Below are 17,877 nucleotides of genomic sequence, written 5' to 3'. Positions count from 1 at the left end.
GGACGCCTATCGTATTATGATTGTGTATTATAAAATATGATGTGTACAAAGCTATTCTATTTCACTGTATCGTATTTATAATTGTATCCTGTTTTTCTTACTGTAGGCCTATAGCCTTTGCAAAGTTTTATTTCTCCTCCAGTTGAGGATTTGAACAATGACAAACAGTAATTATCGCTAATCGCTCTTCCCGTCTGTAACCGATAGAATATTGTTACGCGTCAACATTAGCAATGCAAAGCGGAGCCCTTTCATGAAGCCTGGCTGCTGCTCTGCACTCCTGGGTTGGAGGATGACCAACTCCGGGAGCGAGACAAGGTGAACTTGTGCTGGAGGCTTTTTCATCCGTATATTTGGAGCCACGCAGCCTGTAAGCTACATCTCCAGAACAGCCGTGCCTGTGTGTCCGGACTACACTGAGGTGAAAGTACTCCCCTGTCCAGACACTTTCCAGACTACCGGCCTCTCACTCGCTGTAATGTGTAATCTGTACGCGCTTTAACCCTCCGCTCTAAAAGGGGAACGGAGGAGCTGAGGACAAAGTCGGTGGAATGAGCAGTTTTCTGCTGCCGCTGTGTAAATGTCAGCAGTTTTCAATAAAATAAATATGCTGTGCACGGTTTCATTTTCAAACGCTAAACGCTGACTTTCTTGTTTTTTTGTTCGATCCGGAAATCGATCCGTGTTGGCAAAATGTCAATGAACTGAATGCCTCTTCCACAGGACCCACTGCGTTCACTGGGAAACGTGACCGAGCCTCGTCTGGGCCTTGCTGTGTCCGTCTGAGTTAGATTACGAGTCTTCATAGGAAGGAAAATTCCAGATCTCATCTGGAATGTGCTCAGTAATCACTCCAACATTCCTAGGTATATTGTTTTAATATTGCTGAGCAACTCTTAATACATTGGAGGCCAGCCAGTAAGCAAGGTCATTCTAGTCATGGAGGGTGAAAAAAACCCACTCCTGTTCGCCTGATCGCACAAAGGAATTGTCTTTTAGGGCATTATTCTACCATGCTCTTCATTTTAGGGGGCAATGCAGCTGCGCATCATTTTTTCTGATGGTGGTGATGTGTTAAGTTATGCGGTGGTTCCAAATAAATCCAGATGTGTGTGTTTTGTCACCGGGCCGCGCCTGCCTCAAAGACGCAACGGGGAAAAACCCCATCAGAATTCCATCGAAAATTCTGTATAACCATTCTTCAGCATGTCCCGCCTGGTCTATTTTTGTGTGCCAACTTTACAGAATACGCCCAATGCCACCCTTTAACCTAAAGTATTAGAGCAGCTACCAAAGAAAGTGCCAACATCATGGGGTTTCACTTCCACCTCACTAATAGGGCTTGTACCACAGACATAGTCAAATATCTCAGCATAATACAAGTGGAAATCTGTTGTCTGGCTAACAGCCTATACTCTATTAGTCACCGTCTAGTAGGCGAGTCCACTTTTTCCGGGATAGTTGTAATGAATGTGGGAGGATCTTTGACCTGGTGTCAGGCGGCCTGTGCGTTCAAAGAGCCACGGAATGACAGCTGCCGAATGCCAGAGTTACTATCTAAGGGGCGTGTCCGCCAGGGCTGGAAAAAAGGTGCAGATAAGGACGGACACAAGCTTGTTGGACTCACCCATGGACGCACTCACCCATGACCCGCTGGCCATCTATTGGAGGTAGGTGTTACATGTAGGAGTTACGTTCACCACGCAGTGCACAGGGGGAGCTATTAGTAGGCCGCTTATAGCTCCATCTGTGCTCATCTGGTATGTGTGAATGTTTGGAGCTCCAGCAGCTGACTGAAGACTTAAAACTTGATGAGAAGGCAGTCTGCAGAAATACGGCCTATTTAAGTGGCCCACTGTACATCAAAATAGATGTGTATTTGATATAATATGTATTGCTTTTGTGGCCTTTTCCCGTTCGCACCTCATATCATGGTTGGTGGGTGTAGTTTGTGTGAATGGCTCAGGAGGTCAGTATTACGGAGCTTTCCACATCACAGTCTCGTAGTGACACCGCTGCTTCCCTAATATTATATAAAATAAAAATGGATTTTGATTTCTCCGTTTTTATTATACACATACATGTCCTTAATAACACATTTTGTAATGTTTGTTATAGTCATAACCACATTATTTAAAAAAAGCAATTCTGAATTCTGACGCGCAGCATGACATGATGTGGACTTGATAATGTCAGTTTCATATACTGTATCCCAAATCCCAAATACATTTTGGATTAAATTACATGATGTATGATATAATATGACATCACATTACATTATACTGTATATTGCCCCCGTAGGAGAAATTAGGGAGTTACAGCAGCACACATGGTAAACAACAATCAGCAATAACAATAACGTAAAAAAAATAAAACGAGGAATATAAACATACACAACAGACTTCTTCATGGCCTCCTCCACAGAGTGCAGAGTCACGCCGGGGACAGAGAACGTTCAATTGTGTTGTCTTTTTTTGCTTTTGTTCTTAAGATGGCACTTATTTTTATCTCCTTGATTTTCTTTAATTCCCACCGAATCGAGCTAATACCACTCGCACCACTACCACCGCAACCCGTAGTGCAGCTATGCGCATTTCTGCCTCATTTTGGTTATTTGGTTCTGATTCAAAGCCGGTGAAAACAGCAATAAACAGTGTTAGACTGGAAGGTCCAGAAAATCCACCATTTAGTGTTGTCACTATTGGAGATAAATTAACTCCTGCGTGGTTGATAAATAGTGATTTTGGCTTGCTGTGAGGGCCTTTAGAGGTTAGATGGATCTTCCCATAAAATGCTTATTCTGTTTAAGAAAGCATAAATATATACACACACACATACATATATATATATATATATACACACACACACATACATACATACATACATACATACACGTATACTCACATACATACATTCACATATATATATATATATACACACACACACACACATACATATATATACACACACACACGCACACACGCAAGACTCCTATACCCCTGGGTATACAGTACGAGCCAAGCCAAAGAGGGTTTTCTTTTTCCAGACAATTAATTACAACAGGAGTCGGCCGTGTAAAATGCAGAGCTCCTTGAGGATTCCAATTAAACAGGATCAGAATCAGCAACGAGTCATCGTAGCGTTGAGAAGAGACGGAATATCGCCACTGAATAATAGCGATCCTATGAGCGCATACTGAGAGTTAACTCATTCAAATGATGTATTTTAGAGACGGATCTGTATAGAGGTATCCATTGGTGTTCCTGCTTAAACGCGACGACCACGTTTGAGTCATCATTTAACTGACAATGTGAATGATTGAAGATGAAGTTGGCAGATGGATGTTGACATCATGCGAATGAGAAGGGTCTAATGCGTATACCTGATTACAATGTATAGAAGGAGGATGTACTTTTGATATACTGTATATACCCTGACAAAAAAAACAAAAACAAAATTAATGCGACTGTGTGAGAAATGGATATTCCATCAAAATGTAGTGCAGTAGGAAGTAGTTCTTATCTTTGAAATGCAATGGAATAAAAGTCGAAAGTCTGAATGCATATCAGCAAAGTACTGACTAAACTTAATTAAAACTAAACTTAATAAGTTGTATTGCAAGGTTAAAAAACACACACACACACACACACACACACACACACACACACACACACACACACACACACACACACACACACAAATCCTCCACTAAAATACAGAAGCACTGCAAGGAGCTTCACGGCAGCGGGGTGTCAGTTCTGCTGAAAGCCAGGTCATAGATTCGAGGCATTTTAAAGGCCTTTCAATGTCCAGGGCATTTGTCGACGCGTCGGGCTCAGCGCGTTTTTTTCTCCCCGGCGTCTCACTTTATTCAAACGACATTTTCAACACCGCTGACACCACCGCCGCGCCGAGGGTCGTCGTCTCTCCCTGGTCCACCCCGTGGTTTGCGCGCTGGGGGCTGAGCGGGAACCCGGGCCGTGCTCTGCCTCGCGGGGTCCAAGCAAGGTGTGGAAGACGTCCTCCGCTCACCTGCGACTTCCAGTTGGCGCTCAAGCTGACCCCTCCGGCGGTGGGAGAACGCGGTGGGAGTGGCTCTGCGGCAAGGCCGTGTGCGAGACGGTCTGCGACGTGACCGCCACGAACATGTGCGCCGGCGTCTTCTTCCTCACCGCCGTGTAGCGTAGCAGCTGATTGCATTTTTGCAGGAAAATCTTTCGCAAGCGGAAAGAAGTACCGAAATTGGCATTAATACTCCTTGGAGATTGTTCTTTTGATTAAAAGAAAAATAATAATAAAAAACATTAGGCAGGCAAAAATCAAGATGGCTGCCACTTTTCCAAGGTGGCCACCATTTCCAGCCCGGAAATACTATTTTGGATTGAACTTTGTGTAAAATTGTCCAATATGAATGATCTTGCTATCAAACCATGCATTTTTGACCGAAGAGAAGCCAGATTTATAACTCCGGAGAGGCTAAGCCTCATCGATTTCATAGTTTCAATCTGATATGTGTGCAATAAAAGCCTATTAGAAAGATTTGTGTCGTCATTTCGATCTTGTCACTTACGAGCCACTTAGCCGCACGGCGTGCAGCCTGCAGCATCCGACGCTAAAGAGACAAGTGACCATGCGAGCCACCATGAGCAGACTCGGCGAGTTCAAAAAGTGTTCCTTGAGAGAGCAGAGAAACGCTCCCACGTCACGACAGATACGGGCAATCCCCAAAAAAGGGACACAAAAGGCATTGCTCATGCAGCCAAAAGGCAGAGCCCGATTTCAAGAGATCTCGAAAGGGAGTGGAAAGAGAAGACGCATCCACCTTCTACGAACAGGTCGAGAAAAATCGAACAGATTTTTTTAACCGCCAGGAAAAAACACTCTTCGGAGGAGAAGGTCACTACAAAGACGTCACCGACCGTTCTCTAAGATGGTTCGTGATGGCTCATGTATTGCACATTTTCAGAAAATTTCTCAGCAACCTTATTTTTCCAGCAACAGGTATTTTTCCAGCTTCGAATTGCGGAGCATCGACAGTTTCAGGCTCAATTTCAGGCAATGTCACATTGTCAGATTCAAGCAGTTTACCATCGACATTTCCATTCTGTTCTTTCCATCCATGTCATTTCCAGTGTCTTTAAAACCGTACAACTTCAGTGTTTTCACCAAGGCTGTGCCAAAAAGCATTCAAAGCAAAGCCATACCAAGTCATCAGCCGCAACAGATGCATCGAGGCACGCTTGCAACATTCACGAGAAACCTCTTCAGTTTCCGCGAACGCAATATTCGTAAGCAATCGCGTTTTTCAACAAGGTCCAAGCAATCCGTCCGACGGGGCGGCGCAACGACAACTTCTAGGCGAGGCGAAGTACAGTAATGCAACTGGCATTCAAAAAATGCACGAGCATCCATCCACAACATGTTCATCAAGGTGTGTTAAATAGTCTTTCAGTTTATGTTGGTAGATAGAAAAAAAGCAACATTCCGACTTTGACTCTGTGCTTTTATCAGAGTTATAGGCTACTTCAAGTTTGTCTGGTTTAGTAAGCAGGCGGGCAGCAGGCAGTGGGCATTGAGTGTGTGTATGCGAAGCCCCAAACCCATTCCCCAACGTAACATAAATTAATATAAACAGGCCTTTAAAATATAATAAATAAATTAATAGATAAATAGATAAATACATAAATACATAAATACATAAATAAATAAATAAAAAAGAAAGAAAGGGAAGCGGACCAAATCACAATTCAAATGTGACAGGTAAACAAGATGAAAACGATGAAATGAAACCGAAAATAAAGTGGTTTAAATTCCATGCTGCGAGCGTCTCTGCACCAGCATGGGGCCTCATTGTTGGAACCTGCGGCAGGCCCAAATGATGACCTCACATCCTCTTGGACCTGCTTACCAACAGGGGGCAGCGTTTCTTTACTATTTAAAATGGCTCTTTCGGAGACCGAACTAATCCCACGTGTCCGTCAGGTCTTGCGTTTGTTGTCCGTGAATAATTAAATTATTGACACTTTCAGACTTTCAGACGCTGCCAGACACCACTGCTCGGGTTACACTCATTTATCGTTTGCTATTTCCTTCAAACCACTAACGAGAAACACGTTCACAACCCGGTGAGATTCTGCTCATCGACATCAAAACGATGGCCTTAATTTCCCACATTTCCAAGTGTGGGTGTAACAGGCGGAGTAATGCACGGGCTTGCTCGGGCTGAAGCCCGGGGGCCACCCCTGAGTCCCGCAGCCGTATAAACACTCCACGATCGCAGGAAAGCCCCGGGACACCCTGCTGTGCAGCCACAGGCTCCCGAGAGAAGCCGAAAGCCCGCGGAGCAACACCCACGCGGGGCCCCGAGGAGCGTAAACCAGTCCCAGGGAGCGCGAGGAGATCCCCCGCGCCCCTGAGGCGCACGCATACAACCAGCCCCCACATGCAGGCGCAAGACGTGCATTGTTCACTCGAGGTGCCAGTAGGAATAAAGAACAGTGGGAATAACCTATTGAACCGTCTTGATTTAACCGTCTCCAGGGATTTGTCATTTTACGAAGGCTAAATGAGATCTAATGTCCATGTGACATTAAGGACTTCCCTGAGAACTTGTTCAGTCTTTAACATTATGCAATATAGCGTTATGGCCACCTTTTTTTATTTCACTAAGCCCCAAGAAACCCCGTCGGACTGTGTGGGGTGTGTGATGCAAAGATGTGCACGGTGAAAGTTGTTGAAACCAAGTCTTAAAGGACAAAAGTGGAGGATATAATAAAGAATCTTTATTTATTAAAACAACTGCATCGACATAATCACACTTGGATAATTATTCCACATATCTGATGAAGAGGGCAATGAAGAGGCAGCCAATAAGGGACATGGTCGAAGCCGAGAGGACGACCACTATTACACTTCCGGCCATGTTGACCAAGGCGCCCAACCCGGCGCCCACAATGATCTGAGCCAACTGGACCATGCAGGTGAGGGCGGCAACGTCCACCCCGGTGCCCCTCGGGGGTTCCCTGCCTCCCGCCAACTTCATGTGCTCCTGAGAGCGCAGCCAGGCGGGCGGTGGTGCGGTAAAGAGGAGGGGACAAGTAAAGGGGTTTTAAAAAAATAAATGCAATGCAGGTTTAAGGCACATGGTATGGAACGGGTGACATAATACCAAGAAATAAATTTAAAGATTCATACATATCAATATTGTTAAACTCAAATTATTGTGCAATGATAAAATAAGAGAGCTCATTTATATATTTTAAAGATGCAATCAGTCACATTGGACAATTAGCAGCAAATCACGCCCCCTAAAGGAAGCCATAGGACTTACACCAGCATTGCCAAACAAGGCTTCCATCAGTTAATGGAAATGTTATTTGAGTCATATCGTCACCTATGTGCTTATATGTGTGTTGTGGTGTGTGTGTGTGTGTGTGTGTGTGTGTGTGTGTGTGTGTGTGTGTGTGTGTGTGTGTGTGTGTGTGTGTGTGCGTGTGTTGGTTACCTCCTCTTCACGCTGATATTCCGCTATGAGGTTGAATGGGATGGTGTAGAGTGTGCTGGACATGACCCCAAACACACTGCAGAGGGTGAGCGTGGCGATGAGGTTGGGGAAAAGGCCAATGAGACTGGTGCCCATTCCAAACACAAAGTAGCCCACAAAGTATAGTCCCTTCAGGCCGATGTAGGGCAACAGCAGACGCTGCACATCTGGAAGACAAACGCACGCTGACGTGAACAGACACATACAGCGCACACCGGCGGGAGACCCGGCTACAAATACGTGTGAAACCTGTCGATATCACCTTCCTTTTCTCTCATTGCAAAGGAGGGAGGAGAAAGGAAAGATCACGTTACGTATTTAATCGGCTTCCTCTTTGGTTTTAAGATCGGTGCCGTCTTACACTGTTGATCACTCTAGCCCTCATTCAACTCAAAGATCCTTCAGAAAATCGGGCCACTTAAATCCTCTCTTAAATCCTCCTTGGAGCCTTTGTAGTTTAAAGTGGCAATGTCGAAGACTTCCGTTCCGGAGTTTTTTTTGGCGACACCGATGGCGAAAAGCGGTAATTGCAGGTGTGTTTTTGGACCTCGCTCGCCAGAGATCCAAACGGTGCCGCCTGTGTGACGTCAGTCAGTCGGTAGTTAGGACCCCAGACACCTTAATACTCAGAATACTGCAAATGCAAGCGATTAATTCCAGTGAAAATCTTCAAGATTGGCACTTTAAATGGTGGCATTTTTGTTTTTGACCGTTGTGTCTGTATTGAGCTGCTGCAATGCCTGAATTTCTCCTTCACGGGATCAATAAAGTACTATCTTATCCTATCTTATCTTGTCTTGTCAAGTTTAATGTGTTCCATGTATGTAGGTATATTTGTTATATATATAAAATGTTTTTTAAATTATTTTATTCTACAGTACCTCGGTTATCAGAAGTTTGTTTATATGAATGTCCTTCAACTGACTTGACTTATGCTGTTATTGCTGATTTCAGATTGGGTAGGATTTGGAAGCACAGCCTTTTTTTTTTTTAAGACAAAAACCAAGCTTTTTCCCTCAAATTGTGATCTTGAGGATTTCCTTGGATATCAAAGCACACTGTATGATAGGGAGACTATTCTTCGGAGACACATACACCCATATTCTCGAGTCATAAACAAATATCTTCTTTGTTGATAGGTCTTTTTTCTCGCCATACCATGGCTCTTTGTTTACTTTTCTTACTGTTTGGTACCCTTTTCTTACTGGACGATTATATTGTTGCCATGGCAGCCCTGTTTGCAAGCGTGCTGTTAGAAAAAACGCATGTGACACGGGTGAGTATAGCCTACGGCAATATTTTGGTAAAGTTGGTCAGTTGTCATAGGTTTATTAATTCACGCGGCTGCAATGACTTGGGCAAAAAATTACAATGGCACTATATAGCTCTGCGATCGGAGGGTGGAGGTATTGAAACATCTATACTATTTCCCATTTCCATACACAGCACAACTATCGTTTGGACAGGAAGAAGGACAGTACATTGGGATAACATGCACGCACGCACGCACGCACGCACGCACGCACGCACGCACGCACGCACACGCACACGCACACGCACACGCACACGCACACGCACACGCACACGCACACGCACACACGCACACACACACACACACCTAGAGTTACTTACACGAGTAGAGAGCTGAAGATACAGCATTGATGCACAGACCCCAGCAGCCCACTTCCACGCCTCTCTCATAAGTGCTGTAAGCTGTGGAATTATGGTCTGCATATGGGTTTCCCTTGTAAACAATCTGCCAAAAGCAAACACAAAGAAAGACAAAAGCACACCAGCATGCACTTCTTTAGACCAGAGTTGATGTATTTTGATAGAGCAGTGTCCTATGGTGAGCTATTCCTTTGAAATGTTTACTTTACTTTACTTTACCCTCCCCGATGCACAATAACCATGAGTATTGGAGTCAGTAACAGTATGCAGATCATGACATGTAATATATCATTGGCTACTCCTGAGTATTTACTATGATCACACGGTTCAGCTGAACCGACTTTATAACCCACTTTCAGGCTTAAACGCCTATTAAAAATGTGAGAAAGACATGCAAACACACACGCGCGCACACACACACACCGAACACACACACACACACACCAGCGTACCTGCCCCATGAAGTCAGTGAAGAACAGCATGTTGCAGAGAAATGCCGTCCATCCCAACAGGTGGCTGATGCACAGGCAGCGGTAATGGCTTGGCATGTTGATCATAGCTTTCATCAGCAACTGGAATGTCATTCTCTTCTGGGCCTGGAGGCAAACACACACACACACACACACACACACACACAATCAAGTAAACTTACTATCAGGTTTAAGAACTATTATCATCAGAAAAAGGCAGCAGAGCTGATTTTTGATGATTTCATTTCAGAAGTCAACTTTATTGCCATGACAACCACCAACCACAACCAAGTGTTGTTAATGTAGGAATTCGCCTTGGTGAGCTCAAAACACATTAAATCAAGATTGAATACAAACCCTTGTTGAATATCTTTACTATAATATTGCAGTACTGATACTCAACACACAGCTGTATTGCATTTTGTATAATCTGTATATCTATATACAGTGGGGCAAAAAAGTATTTAGTCAGCCACCAATTGTGCATGTTCTCCCACTTAAAAAGATTAGAGAGGCCTGTTATTTTCATCATTGGTAAACCTCAACTATGAGAGACAAAATGAGAAAAAAAATCCAGAAAATCTCATTGTCTGATTTTTAAAGAATTTATTTGCAAATTATGGTGGAAAATAAGTATTTGGTCAATAACAAAAGTTAATCTCAATACTTTGTTATATACCCTTTGTTTGCAATGACAGAGGTCAAACATTTTCTGTAAGTCTTCACAAGGTTTTCACACACTGTTGCTGGTATTTTGGCCCATTCCTCCATGCAGATCTCCTCTAGAGCAGTAATGTTTTGGGGCTGTCGCTAGGCAACAGGGACTTTCAACTCCCTCCAAAGATTTTCTATGGGGTTGAGATCTGGAGACTGGCTAGGCCACTCCAGGACCTTGAAATGCTTCTTACGAAGCCACTCCTTCGTTGCCCGGGCGGTGTGTTTGGGATCATTGTCATGCTGAAAGACCCAGCCATGTTTCATCTTCAATGCCCTTGCTGATGGAAGGAGGTTTTCACTCAAAATCTCACGATACTTGGCTCCATTCATTCTTTCCTTTACACGGATCAGTCGTCCTGGTCCCTTTGCAGAAAAACAGCCCCAAAGCATGATGTTTCCACCCCCATGCTTCACAGTAGGTATGGTGTTCTTTGGATGCAACTCAGCTTTCTTTCTCCTCCAAACACGACAAGTTGAGTTTTTACCAAAAAGTTCTATTTTGGTTTCATCTGACCATATGACATTCTCCCAATCCTCTTCTGGATCATCCAAATGCTCTCTAGCAAACTTCATATGGGCCTGGACATGTACTGGCTTAAGCAGGGGGACACGTCTGGCACTGCAGGATTTGAGTCCCTGGCGGCGTAGTGTGTTACTGATGGTAGCCTTTGTTACTTTGGTCCCAGCTCTCTGCAGGTCATTCACTAGGTCCCCCGTGTGGTTCTGGGATGTTTGCTCACCGTTCTTGTGATCATTTTGACCCCACTTGGTGAGATCTTGCGTGGAGCCCCAGATCGAGGGAGATTATCAGTGGTCTTGTATGTCTTTCATTTTCTACTAATTGCTCCCACAGTTGATTTCTTCACAACAAGCTGCTTACCTATTGCAGATTCAGTCTTCCCAGCCTGGTGCAGGTCTACAATTTTGTTTCTGGTGTCCTTTGACAGCTCTTTGGTCTTGGCCATAGTGGAGTTTGGAGTGTGACTGTTTGAGGTTGTGGACAGGTGTCTTTTATACTGATAACAAGTTCAAACAGGTGCCATTAATACAGGTAACGAGTGGAGGACAGAGGAGCCTCTTAAAGAAAAAGTAACAGGTCTGTGAAAGCCAGAAATCTTGCTTGTTTGTAGGTGACCAAATACTTATTTTACCGAGGAATTTACCAATTAATTAATTAAAGATCCTACAATGTGATTTCTTGGATTCTTTCCCCCCATTCTGTCTCTCATAGTCGAAGTGTACCTATGATGAAAATTACAGGCCTCTCTCATCTTTTTAAGTGGGAGAACTTGCACAATTGGTGGCTGACTAAATACTTTTTTGCCCCACTGTATATCTAACTACTTCTCTTTACGATTTGTTGGCTATCTGAATATACTTACAATTTCTTATTTTTGTGTTTATTTTCACTTCACTTTTAAATCTATTTTATTATTTAAAAAAAAGTATATTCCATTTCTTTTGGACTGTTAAGCTTCTTTTTTTTTTAAATACAAATGGTCTGCAGCGTGTCAACACACCAAACCTTTCCTATTGTATGTAAATGTACCTGGTGGAATATCCGAAAGTACATTAAAAGTATCAGTATCCTAACAAAGTGCAGCCTGATCCCCAGGCTTAGATGTTCAGAAACGTGCCTTTGGTGTGGTGCAAATCCCTTTGAATATCGCTACCCCGTTTAAGATCTGCAGCAATTAAAGTCCCAGAAACCTGTTCCACTGCCTCGGCACCAAGCGCAAGCGGTCGTACTTCTCGTCTCCAATTCCCCAAACCTGTGACCGTCTCCTTAGGTTTCCAGGTGCAGATATGGAGTGAGAAATCATCCTGGTATTTTCAGGGTTGTTGGCGTCGTGTGAACTGTGATGGGGAGGCGGCGGCGCAGGGCGTCATGTGCCGTCCTTAAGTTCTAAATCATTTATGTTGCACCAGTTCGACAGCTTATGCCGACTCCTCATCACTAGATACGAACCTGGTACTACAGCACTAAAAGCAGATTAGTCCACAAAACAGACTCTTAGGGAAGACACCAAAAATGTGTAGTTAACTGGCGGTTAATGATGTCTGACAAGTAATAGTTTGGTAATGAGGCATGACCCAGTGTCTACCTCAATAATTCCTAAAACACATTATATAGCTGACACATATGAAGGGAATAAGAATGAAGGTTGCATTTATAGTTCTCAACAGACAAGTATGGTGCATTTAAATCGGAAAAATAACATTACTTTCAACTGTCACCTCCGACGTTCTATTGTAGTTTGAAATATACTAGACTTTGATCGACAGGAAAAGGGGCTCCTCAAAAGTAGCTGACGAATAAAAAAAATTAAAAAAAAGGGTGCTGATGAGGCATAACAGCTTGGATTCCCCCATCAATAAAACCTTATCGTCACTGAAGCCATGTTGATACAGAGGCAGAGATCTACTCGGTGGCTTCTGCTGATCGCTGTGGACCATTGATCTAGATTGAACCGAGGGATATTACCGCGTATGTAATATGCGGTAATATCCCTCAAGCAGCGATTTTGTTAACAATCTTGGAATCTTATTGCATTTCAAAACCAATCAGTGGAAGGACTGAAATGTAAATAGCTAGTTCATTTAGTGTTGGCCTAACAAACCTGCAAGAGCAAAAATATTGACCATAACATCATTACAGATAGCCCCCAGATTGGTTTTAACTGGAAACTCCATTCAAGTCATAATCTATATACTGTACACGTGCAGAATATTTTTGTGGAATATTGAGTCAAACCCCCGTGACCACCCATACCTCTTTGTTTGGTTGCTTTGCGCTGGAGGTGACGGAGTTAGCCTCCCCTAGGGCGGAGAAGGACCGCGGCCTGATGTCCGACGCCAGCGTTGGGGCGACAGAGGGGATGGGCTCCTTGGGCAGCGATCCGTAACCGTTGCTGAGGGAGCCCAGCAGCCGCAGAGCGCAGGGGGGAGACGTTTCCGGGGGGGTGACCTTGCCCAAAGGCTGCTCCGGGATGCTGACCAGATGCACGGTGAGGAAGATGCCCCACGTCAACGCCGAGAAGAAGTAGATGACCTGGTACTCGGAGCCCAGCGCCCGGCCCAGTACGGAATGGCCCCAGTCCATCGCTCCCACTAGGTAGCCACAGGCCCCTCCCAGACCTCAAGCAGGCAGCGGAACAACAGGTTATTTTCAACCTACGCCTTTGACAAATTTAAACCACAAATGAGCAAATCAACATGAAAAGTGTCATAGGCCAGGAACATATGTTACTGTTGACGCAGCTCAGATGTGATTTTTTAGCCAAAAATCTGGCAGTATGTATATGTATATATATTAAGTATACAGTATGTGTGTAGGTTTTGTTATTCATACATAACATTTACATGCTATACTGTAGAATACAGTCTGGAATCTGAATAGAGGAAGCAGCCGGCCTCAGAAAAGAATTTGCTGAATTTGACATGTTGCGCATGGTTTGTATACGGTATCTGCCGTGCAATAGTTTGCATTGTATTTAAGGAGCTCTTTGTTTATTGTTTTCGGTCCGTATTTAGGATGTTCAAATTTGTACCTTGCCCAATATATTACAATGTTGCAGCGTTGTTAAGCCTTGTAATTGCGGTGTTGTCATGGTGATTATTCGGAGTCGCCTTTCACAGACAGACAGGCAGAGAGTGTGTAACTTCACAGCTCTAGCGTGAAGTGGCACATATAACAAATTACATTTCCTCCTTTATACATACATTTTGCCAGTTTCCCTCTCCAACTAATCATTTGATTATGGAATTTATAGAAAAAAGAAAGGGGATGATTGGTCCAATAAGGGTTCATGATCTACACAGACCCATAAATATAATACCATTCAACCCAAGAATTCTTCTTTTAGGACCATTCCCATGCTAGTCACCCAGACCCTTGCACATATTTGCAAGGCGCCCCCCTCTCTTTAGGTGTACGCACTTCAAATGCCAGAGCGAGCAGTGGCGTCCACATAAAGTCATGTGTCTGGCCTCTCTCTCTTTCAGCCCAGACCCATGACTGCAGCACATGACTAGCTTCGGGCTGGATTACTGCCTGTATAGCCTGCCCACACCACCTTGCTCCTGATATCAGCTGAGCACCTCACTAGACTCACAATCTGGAAATAACAAAGGTCACATTATAATTATTATTATTATTATTATTATTATTATTATTATTATTATTATTATTATAGCTATTATTATAGCTATTATTATAGCTATTATAATTATTATTATTATTATAATGGCCATCTTCTTCATCACCATTACTATTTTATTATTACTATTTCTATATATATATATACTACTGAATATACTGTATATATATATATATTTTTATTCACCTATCTATCTATTTATTTATGTATGTATGTATGTATTTATTTATTTGTCTATCTATCTATCTATCTATCTATCTATCTATCTATCTATCTATCTATCTATCTATTTATTTTCATCATCATTTAAACTCTGTGTGGAAAATGGGGCAGTGATGCAAGGGTAGAGCTTTTGCTTTACAGCAGACCTGGGTTCAGATCTAGTTTTGGGTCTTGTGTTCAAGGAGTTTGCGTGCTCTCCAGCTCCAGCTACCTGTGAGTCTCACCAGGTCAGGGTTCGAGGTAAACTCTGTTTTTAAAAAGCAGTTGACAGCTTTTAGAGTGGGAAATGTTCTGCAGTATTTCTTTGAGTCGGACAGCTCCCTGACTGAGCCACTGTCAGAAATGAACAGATGGAGCGCGTGAGGTTAGCTTTCTGTTGGTAGACACCCTGCCAAAGCCTTTCCATACGACTTATTTCTGGGAGTCAAACATTTAAAGTGAGGCATAAAGTGTGAAAGGCTTACCTCTCTGGAGTTTATTTTTAGACTTTTTAAACTTGGATTCCCACAAAAGTTACTAGGCATCCATCCATCCATCAACCCACCCATTAATCGACCCACCCATCCATCCACCCATCCATCCATCCATCTATAATCCATCTGTTGCTCTGTTTGTCCGCCTATGTCTTCAAATTGACTGACAGGCTGAGTGGCACGTGGAGTAGGTGTCAGATTCACAAACAAGCAGAACGCCAAACAGGGTGCGATTTATGGAATGCGCGTGCGTGTGTGTGTGTGTGTGTGTGTGTGTGTGTGTGTATGTGCGTGCGTGCGTGCGTGCGTGTGATATTTCAGCAATAATATTTGCATGGGACCACATTCAGAGGAAGCATGTTCTTGGCTAGTTAATCTAACTACCAGCAAACCAAAGCTCACTGAAAGTTATGTGTTGACTCCAAATCGTGACCTTTGTTGCTGTGTCTTGCTGCGTGCTACCAACCTGTGAGCAGTGCGTGGTAGTGCAGGCCTCTCTCCTTGTCTTGGTACGAACACACGTCGAACAGATAGGCCTTGATCGGCCCGTCGATGAAGTCTGCGGCAAAGTCAAACAGGACGACGCCGAACATCACCACCACGATGGCCCATATCCTGCGGAGTGATCTGTCCTCCACTAAGCCTGGAAAACATCACAGAACACACATAATATGCAATGATCAATTTGAAAATGACAGTCATTTAGGGTTCATAGCTGATAATGAAAATGTACATGGGTAATATTTTGGTGACTTTTTTATATTATTATTATTATATATAACATTATTATTATATTTATAAATCATATGTCATATGTCATTATTATTATTATTATTATTATTATTATTATCCGTAGTAGTAGTTTTTTTATATTGTGTTTTCAAACAAGAAAATTACTGATATATTAAAATATAAAAATATATGACAAAAAATGTAAACAAACATTCAACATTCAAACATTTTTAAAATATTTAACCATTTTGTCAGCGGATTCCTGTGGCTCGCAGCACGACCTTAAGACCATCAGGAGATAATCAGCTTATGTCATACACAGAAATGCAGAAAGGATTGGCAGCATTGGCAGCAGCCTGAAATCTAGATTTAGAATAGGATCACATATGATGTAAAGTCATGGAGTTCGTAGGATTCGTAGACCGTGTACGGTTCCAAGTCATCGATTTCAAGAAGGTAAAAAAACACAAAAAGCAGAGCGGTTTGGGTGGGAGAGAGTAAAGAAAACACGGGGCCAGCACCTTACGAATGGAATTCCTTAATTACAATAAGTTAGGACTATTTTACAGAATTCTATTATACAATATTCTACTCTCAACTTTCTCATTTAAAGTCATGCTGCCATGTGCGTATTATTAGGTAGCAACTATAACCGTGTTAACCGTTTGGGCACCTTGTCTTGATCACTGGTGCTTGTCGTGTCTGTATGCTCCGCTGTCAGTGTGTCATCTTCCCATGAACAAACCTAGGCATCAACTTCAATCAACTTGATCATTTCGCCCCCTCCTCCCGGGGATCAATAAAGTGCTGTCATACCGTACTCTATCTCTTATCATCTTCCTCGACGTAGCTCGGTAGCCAGCTGAGGCGGGGAGTTTGGGGGTTGGCGTGTGCTACTAACGCTTCTGCAAATGTGTGAATTGCTGTTGACCTCTGCGCATTTAATAAATAATATGATTTGATGAACATGAGCAGGGAAATGAAGGCATGTCAGCACCGTGCTGATATTCTGTATTCTACCAGCGATGAAGAAAATCCCTATGAAACCCTGAGTACGAAGGGCAGATACAGCGGCAGAAGTTGATTTAATACTCTACAAAATCCAAGGTCATCTAAAGTACGTGTAAAGCGCAAAGTGCAACTATTTTCTATTCAAATAAACATACAACTGTTAGTCTATTCACAATTTCTTTCATTTGTATCGGACGACCCACATTTCTTTAAATGCAAGCGTATTTAAAGAATCGTCGTTGACGATTGAATATTTGATTGAGGTGAACTCGACCTGACGCACCTAGTGACCGACACTCGGAAAGACGTCGCCTCCCTACCTGTCGTTCTCTCTCTCCGTTCGACTCTCCCTCCACCACCGCCCTCCTCCCCGCGGCCCCCCCGCGTCCCCGCCTCCGCCTCTCACCTGAGACGACGGCGTCTCCGTTGAGGAACAGGGTGATCCCCAGCAGCATGAGGACGCCCAGCGCCAGGATGTAGGGCCTCCGCCGGCCCCACGCCGAGCGGCAGTGGTCGCTGGCCGAGCCGATGATGGGCTGGAGCAGGAACCCCAGGATGGGGCTGATCAGCCACACCAGGCTGTACATGCTGCGGGGCAGGCCCACGCTCAAGAGCACCGGCGTGACGAAGGCGGCCTCCACGGCGTAGCAGAACTCCCGTCCGAACATCACCAGGCCGTGGAGGATGAGGCGTCCGCGCGAGCGCCGGGCGGGCTCCACCGCCCCGAAGACAGGGCCCTCACCGCTGTCCATGTGGTTGTCGTTGGAGCCACCGTGGTCCGCGGGGTAGTCTCCCAACGACGGGCCGGTGTGTCTGCCGTGCTCTGGCAGCCGACAGGTCGGGAGCCTCGTCGACTGGTCTTCTGACAAAAGAGTCAT

At 43.9% G+C, this 17,877-nt stretch overlaps 2 protein-coding genes across 2 annotated transcripts in view; one reads left to right on the top strand and one right to left on the bottom strand.

Annotated features, from left to right (window-relative positions):
* Positions 1-640, top strand: part of btc (betacellulin, epidermal growth factor family member) — a 5,863-nt gene extending 5,223 nt beyond the window's left edge. Inside the window, exon 6 of the mRNA XM_080017447.1 lies at positions 1-640. This exon is cut by the window's left edge and continues 670 nt beyond it. The gene's annotated coding sequence lies outside the window, so the exon portion shown is untranslated.
* Positions 641-6,826: 6,186 nt separating this feature from the next.
* Positions 6,827-17,877, bottom strand: slc45a2 (solute carrier family 45 member 2; the record flags this gene model as incomplete). The annotated part of the gene is made up of 7 exons (XM_080018439.1): positions 6,827-7,048; positions 7,505-7,710; positions 9,176-9,299; positions 9,667-9,810; positions 13,175-13,539; positions 15,723-15,899; positions 17,406-17,877. The coding sequence occupies 7 exons, from the start codon at positions 17,875-17,877 to the stop codon at positions 6,827-6,829; spliced, it is 1,710 nt and encodes a 569-aa protein (XP_079874565.1).

This window comes from Zeus faber (genome assembly GCF_960531495.2).
Source record: "Zeus faber genome assembly, chromosome: 17".
NCBI lineage: Eukaryota > Metazoa > Chordata > Actinopteri > Zeiformes > Zeidae > Zeus > Zeus faber.
This window is presented reverse-complemented; position numbering and strand designations above follow the sequence as displayed.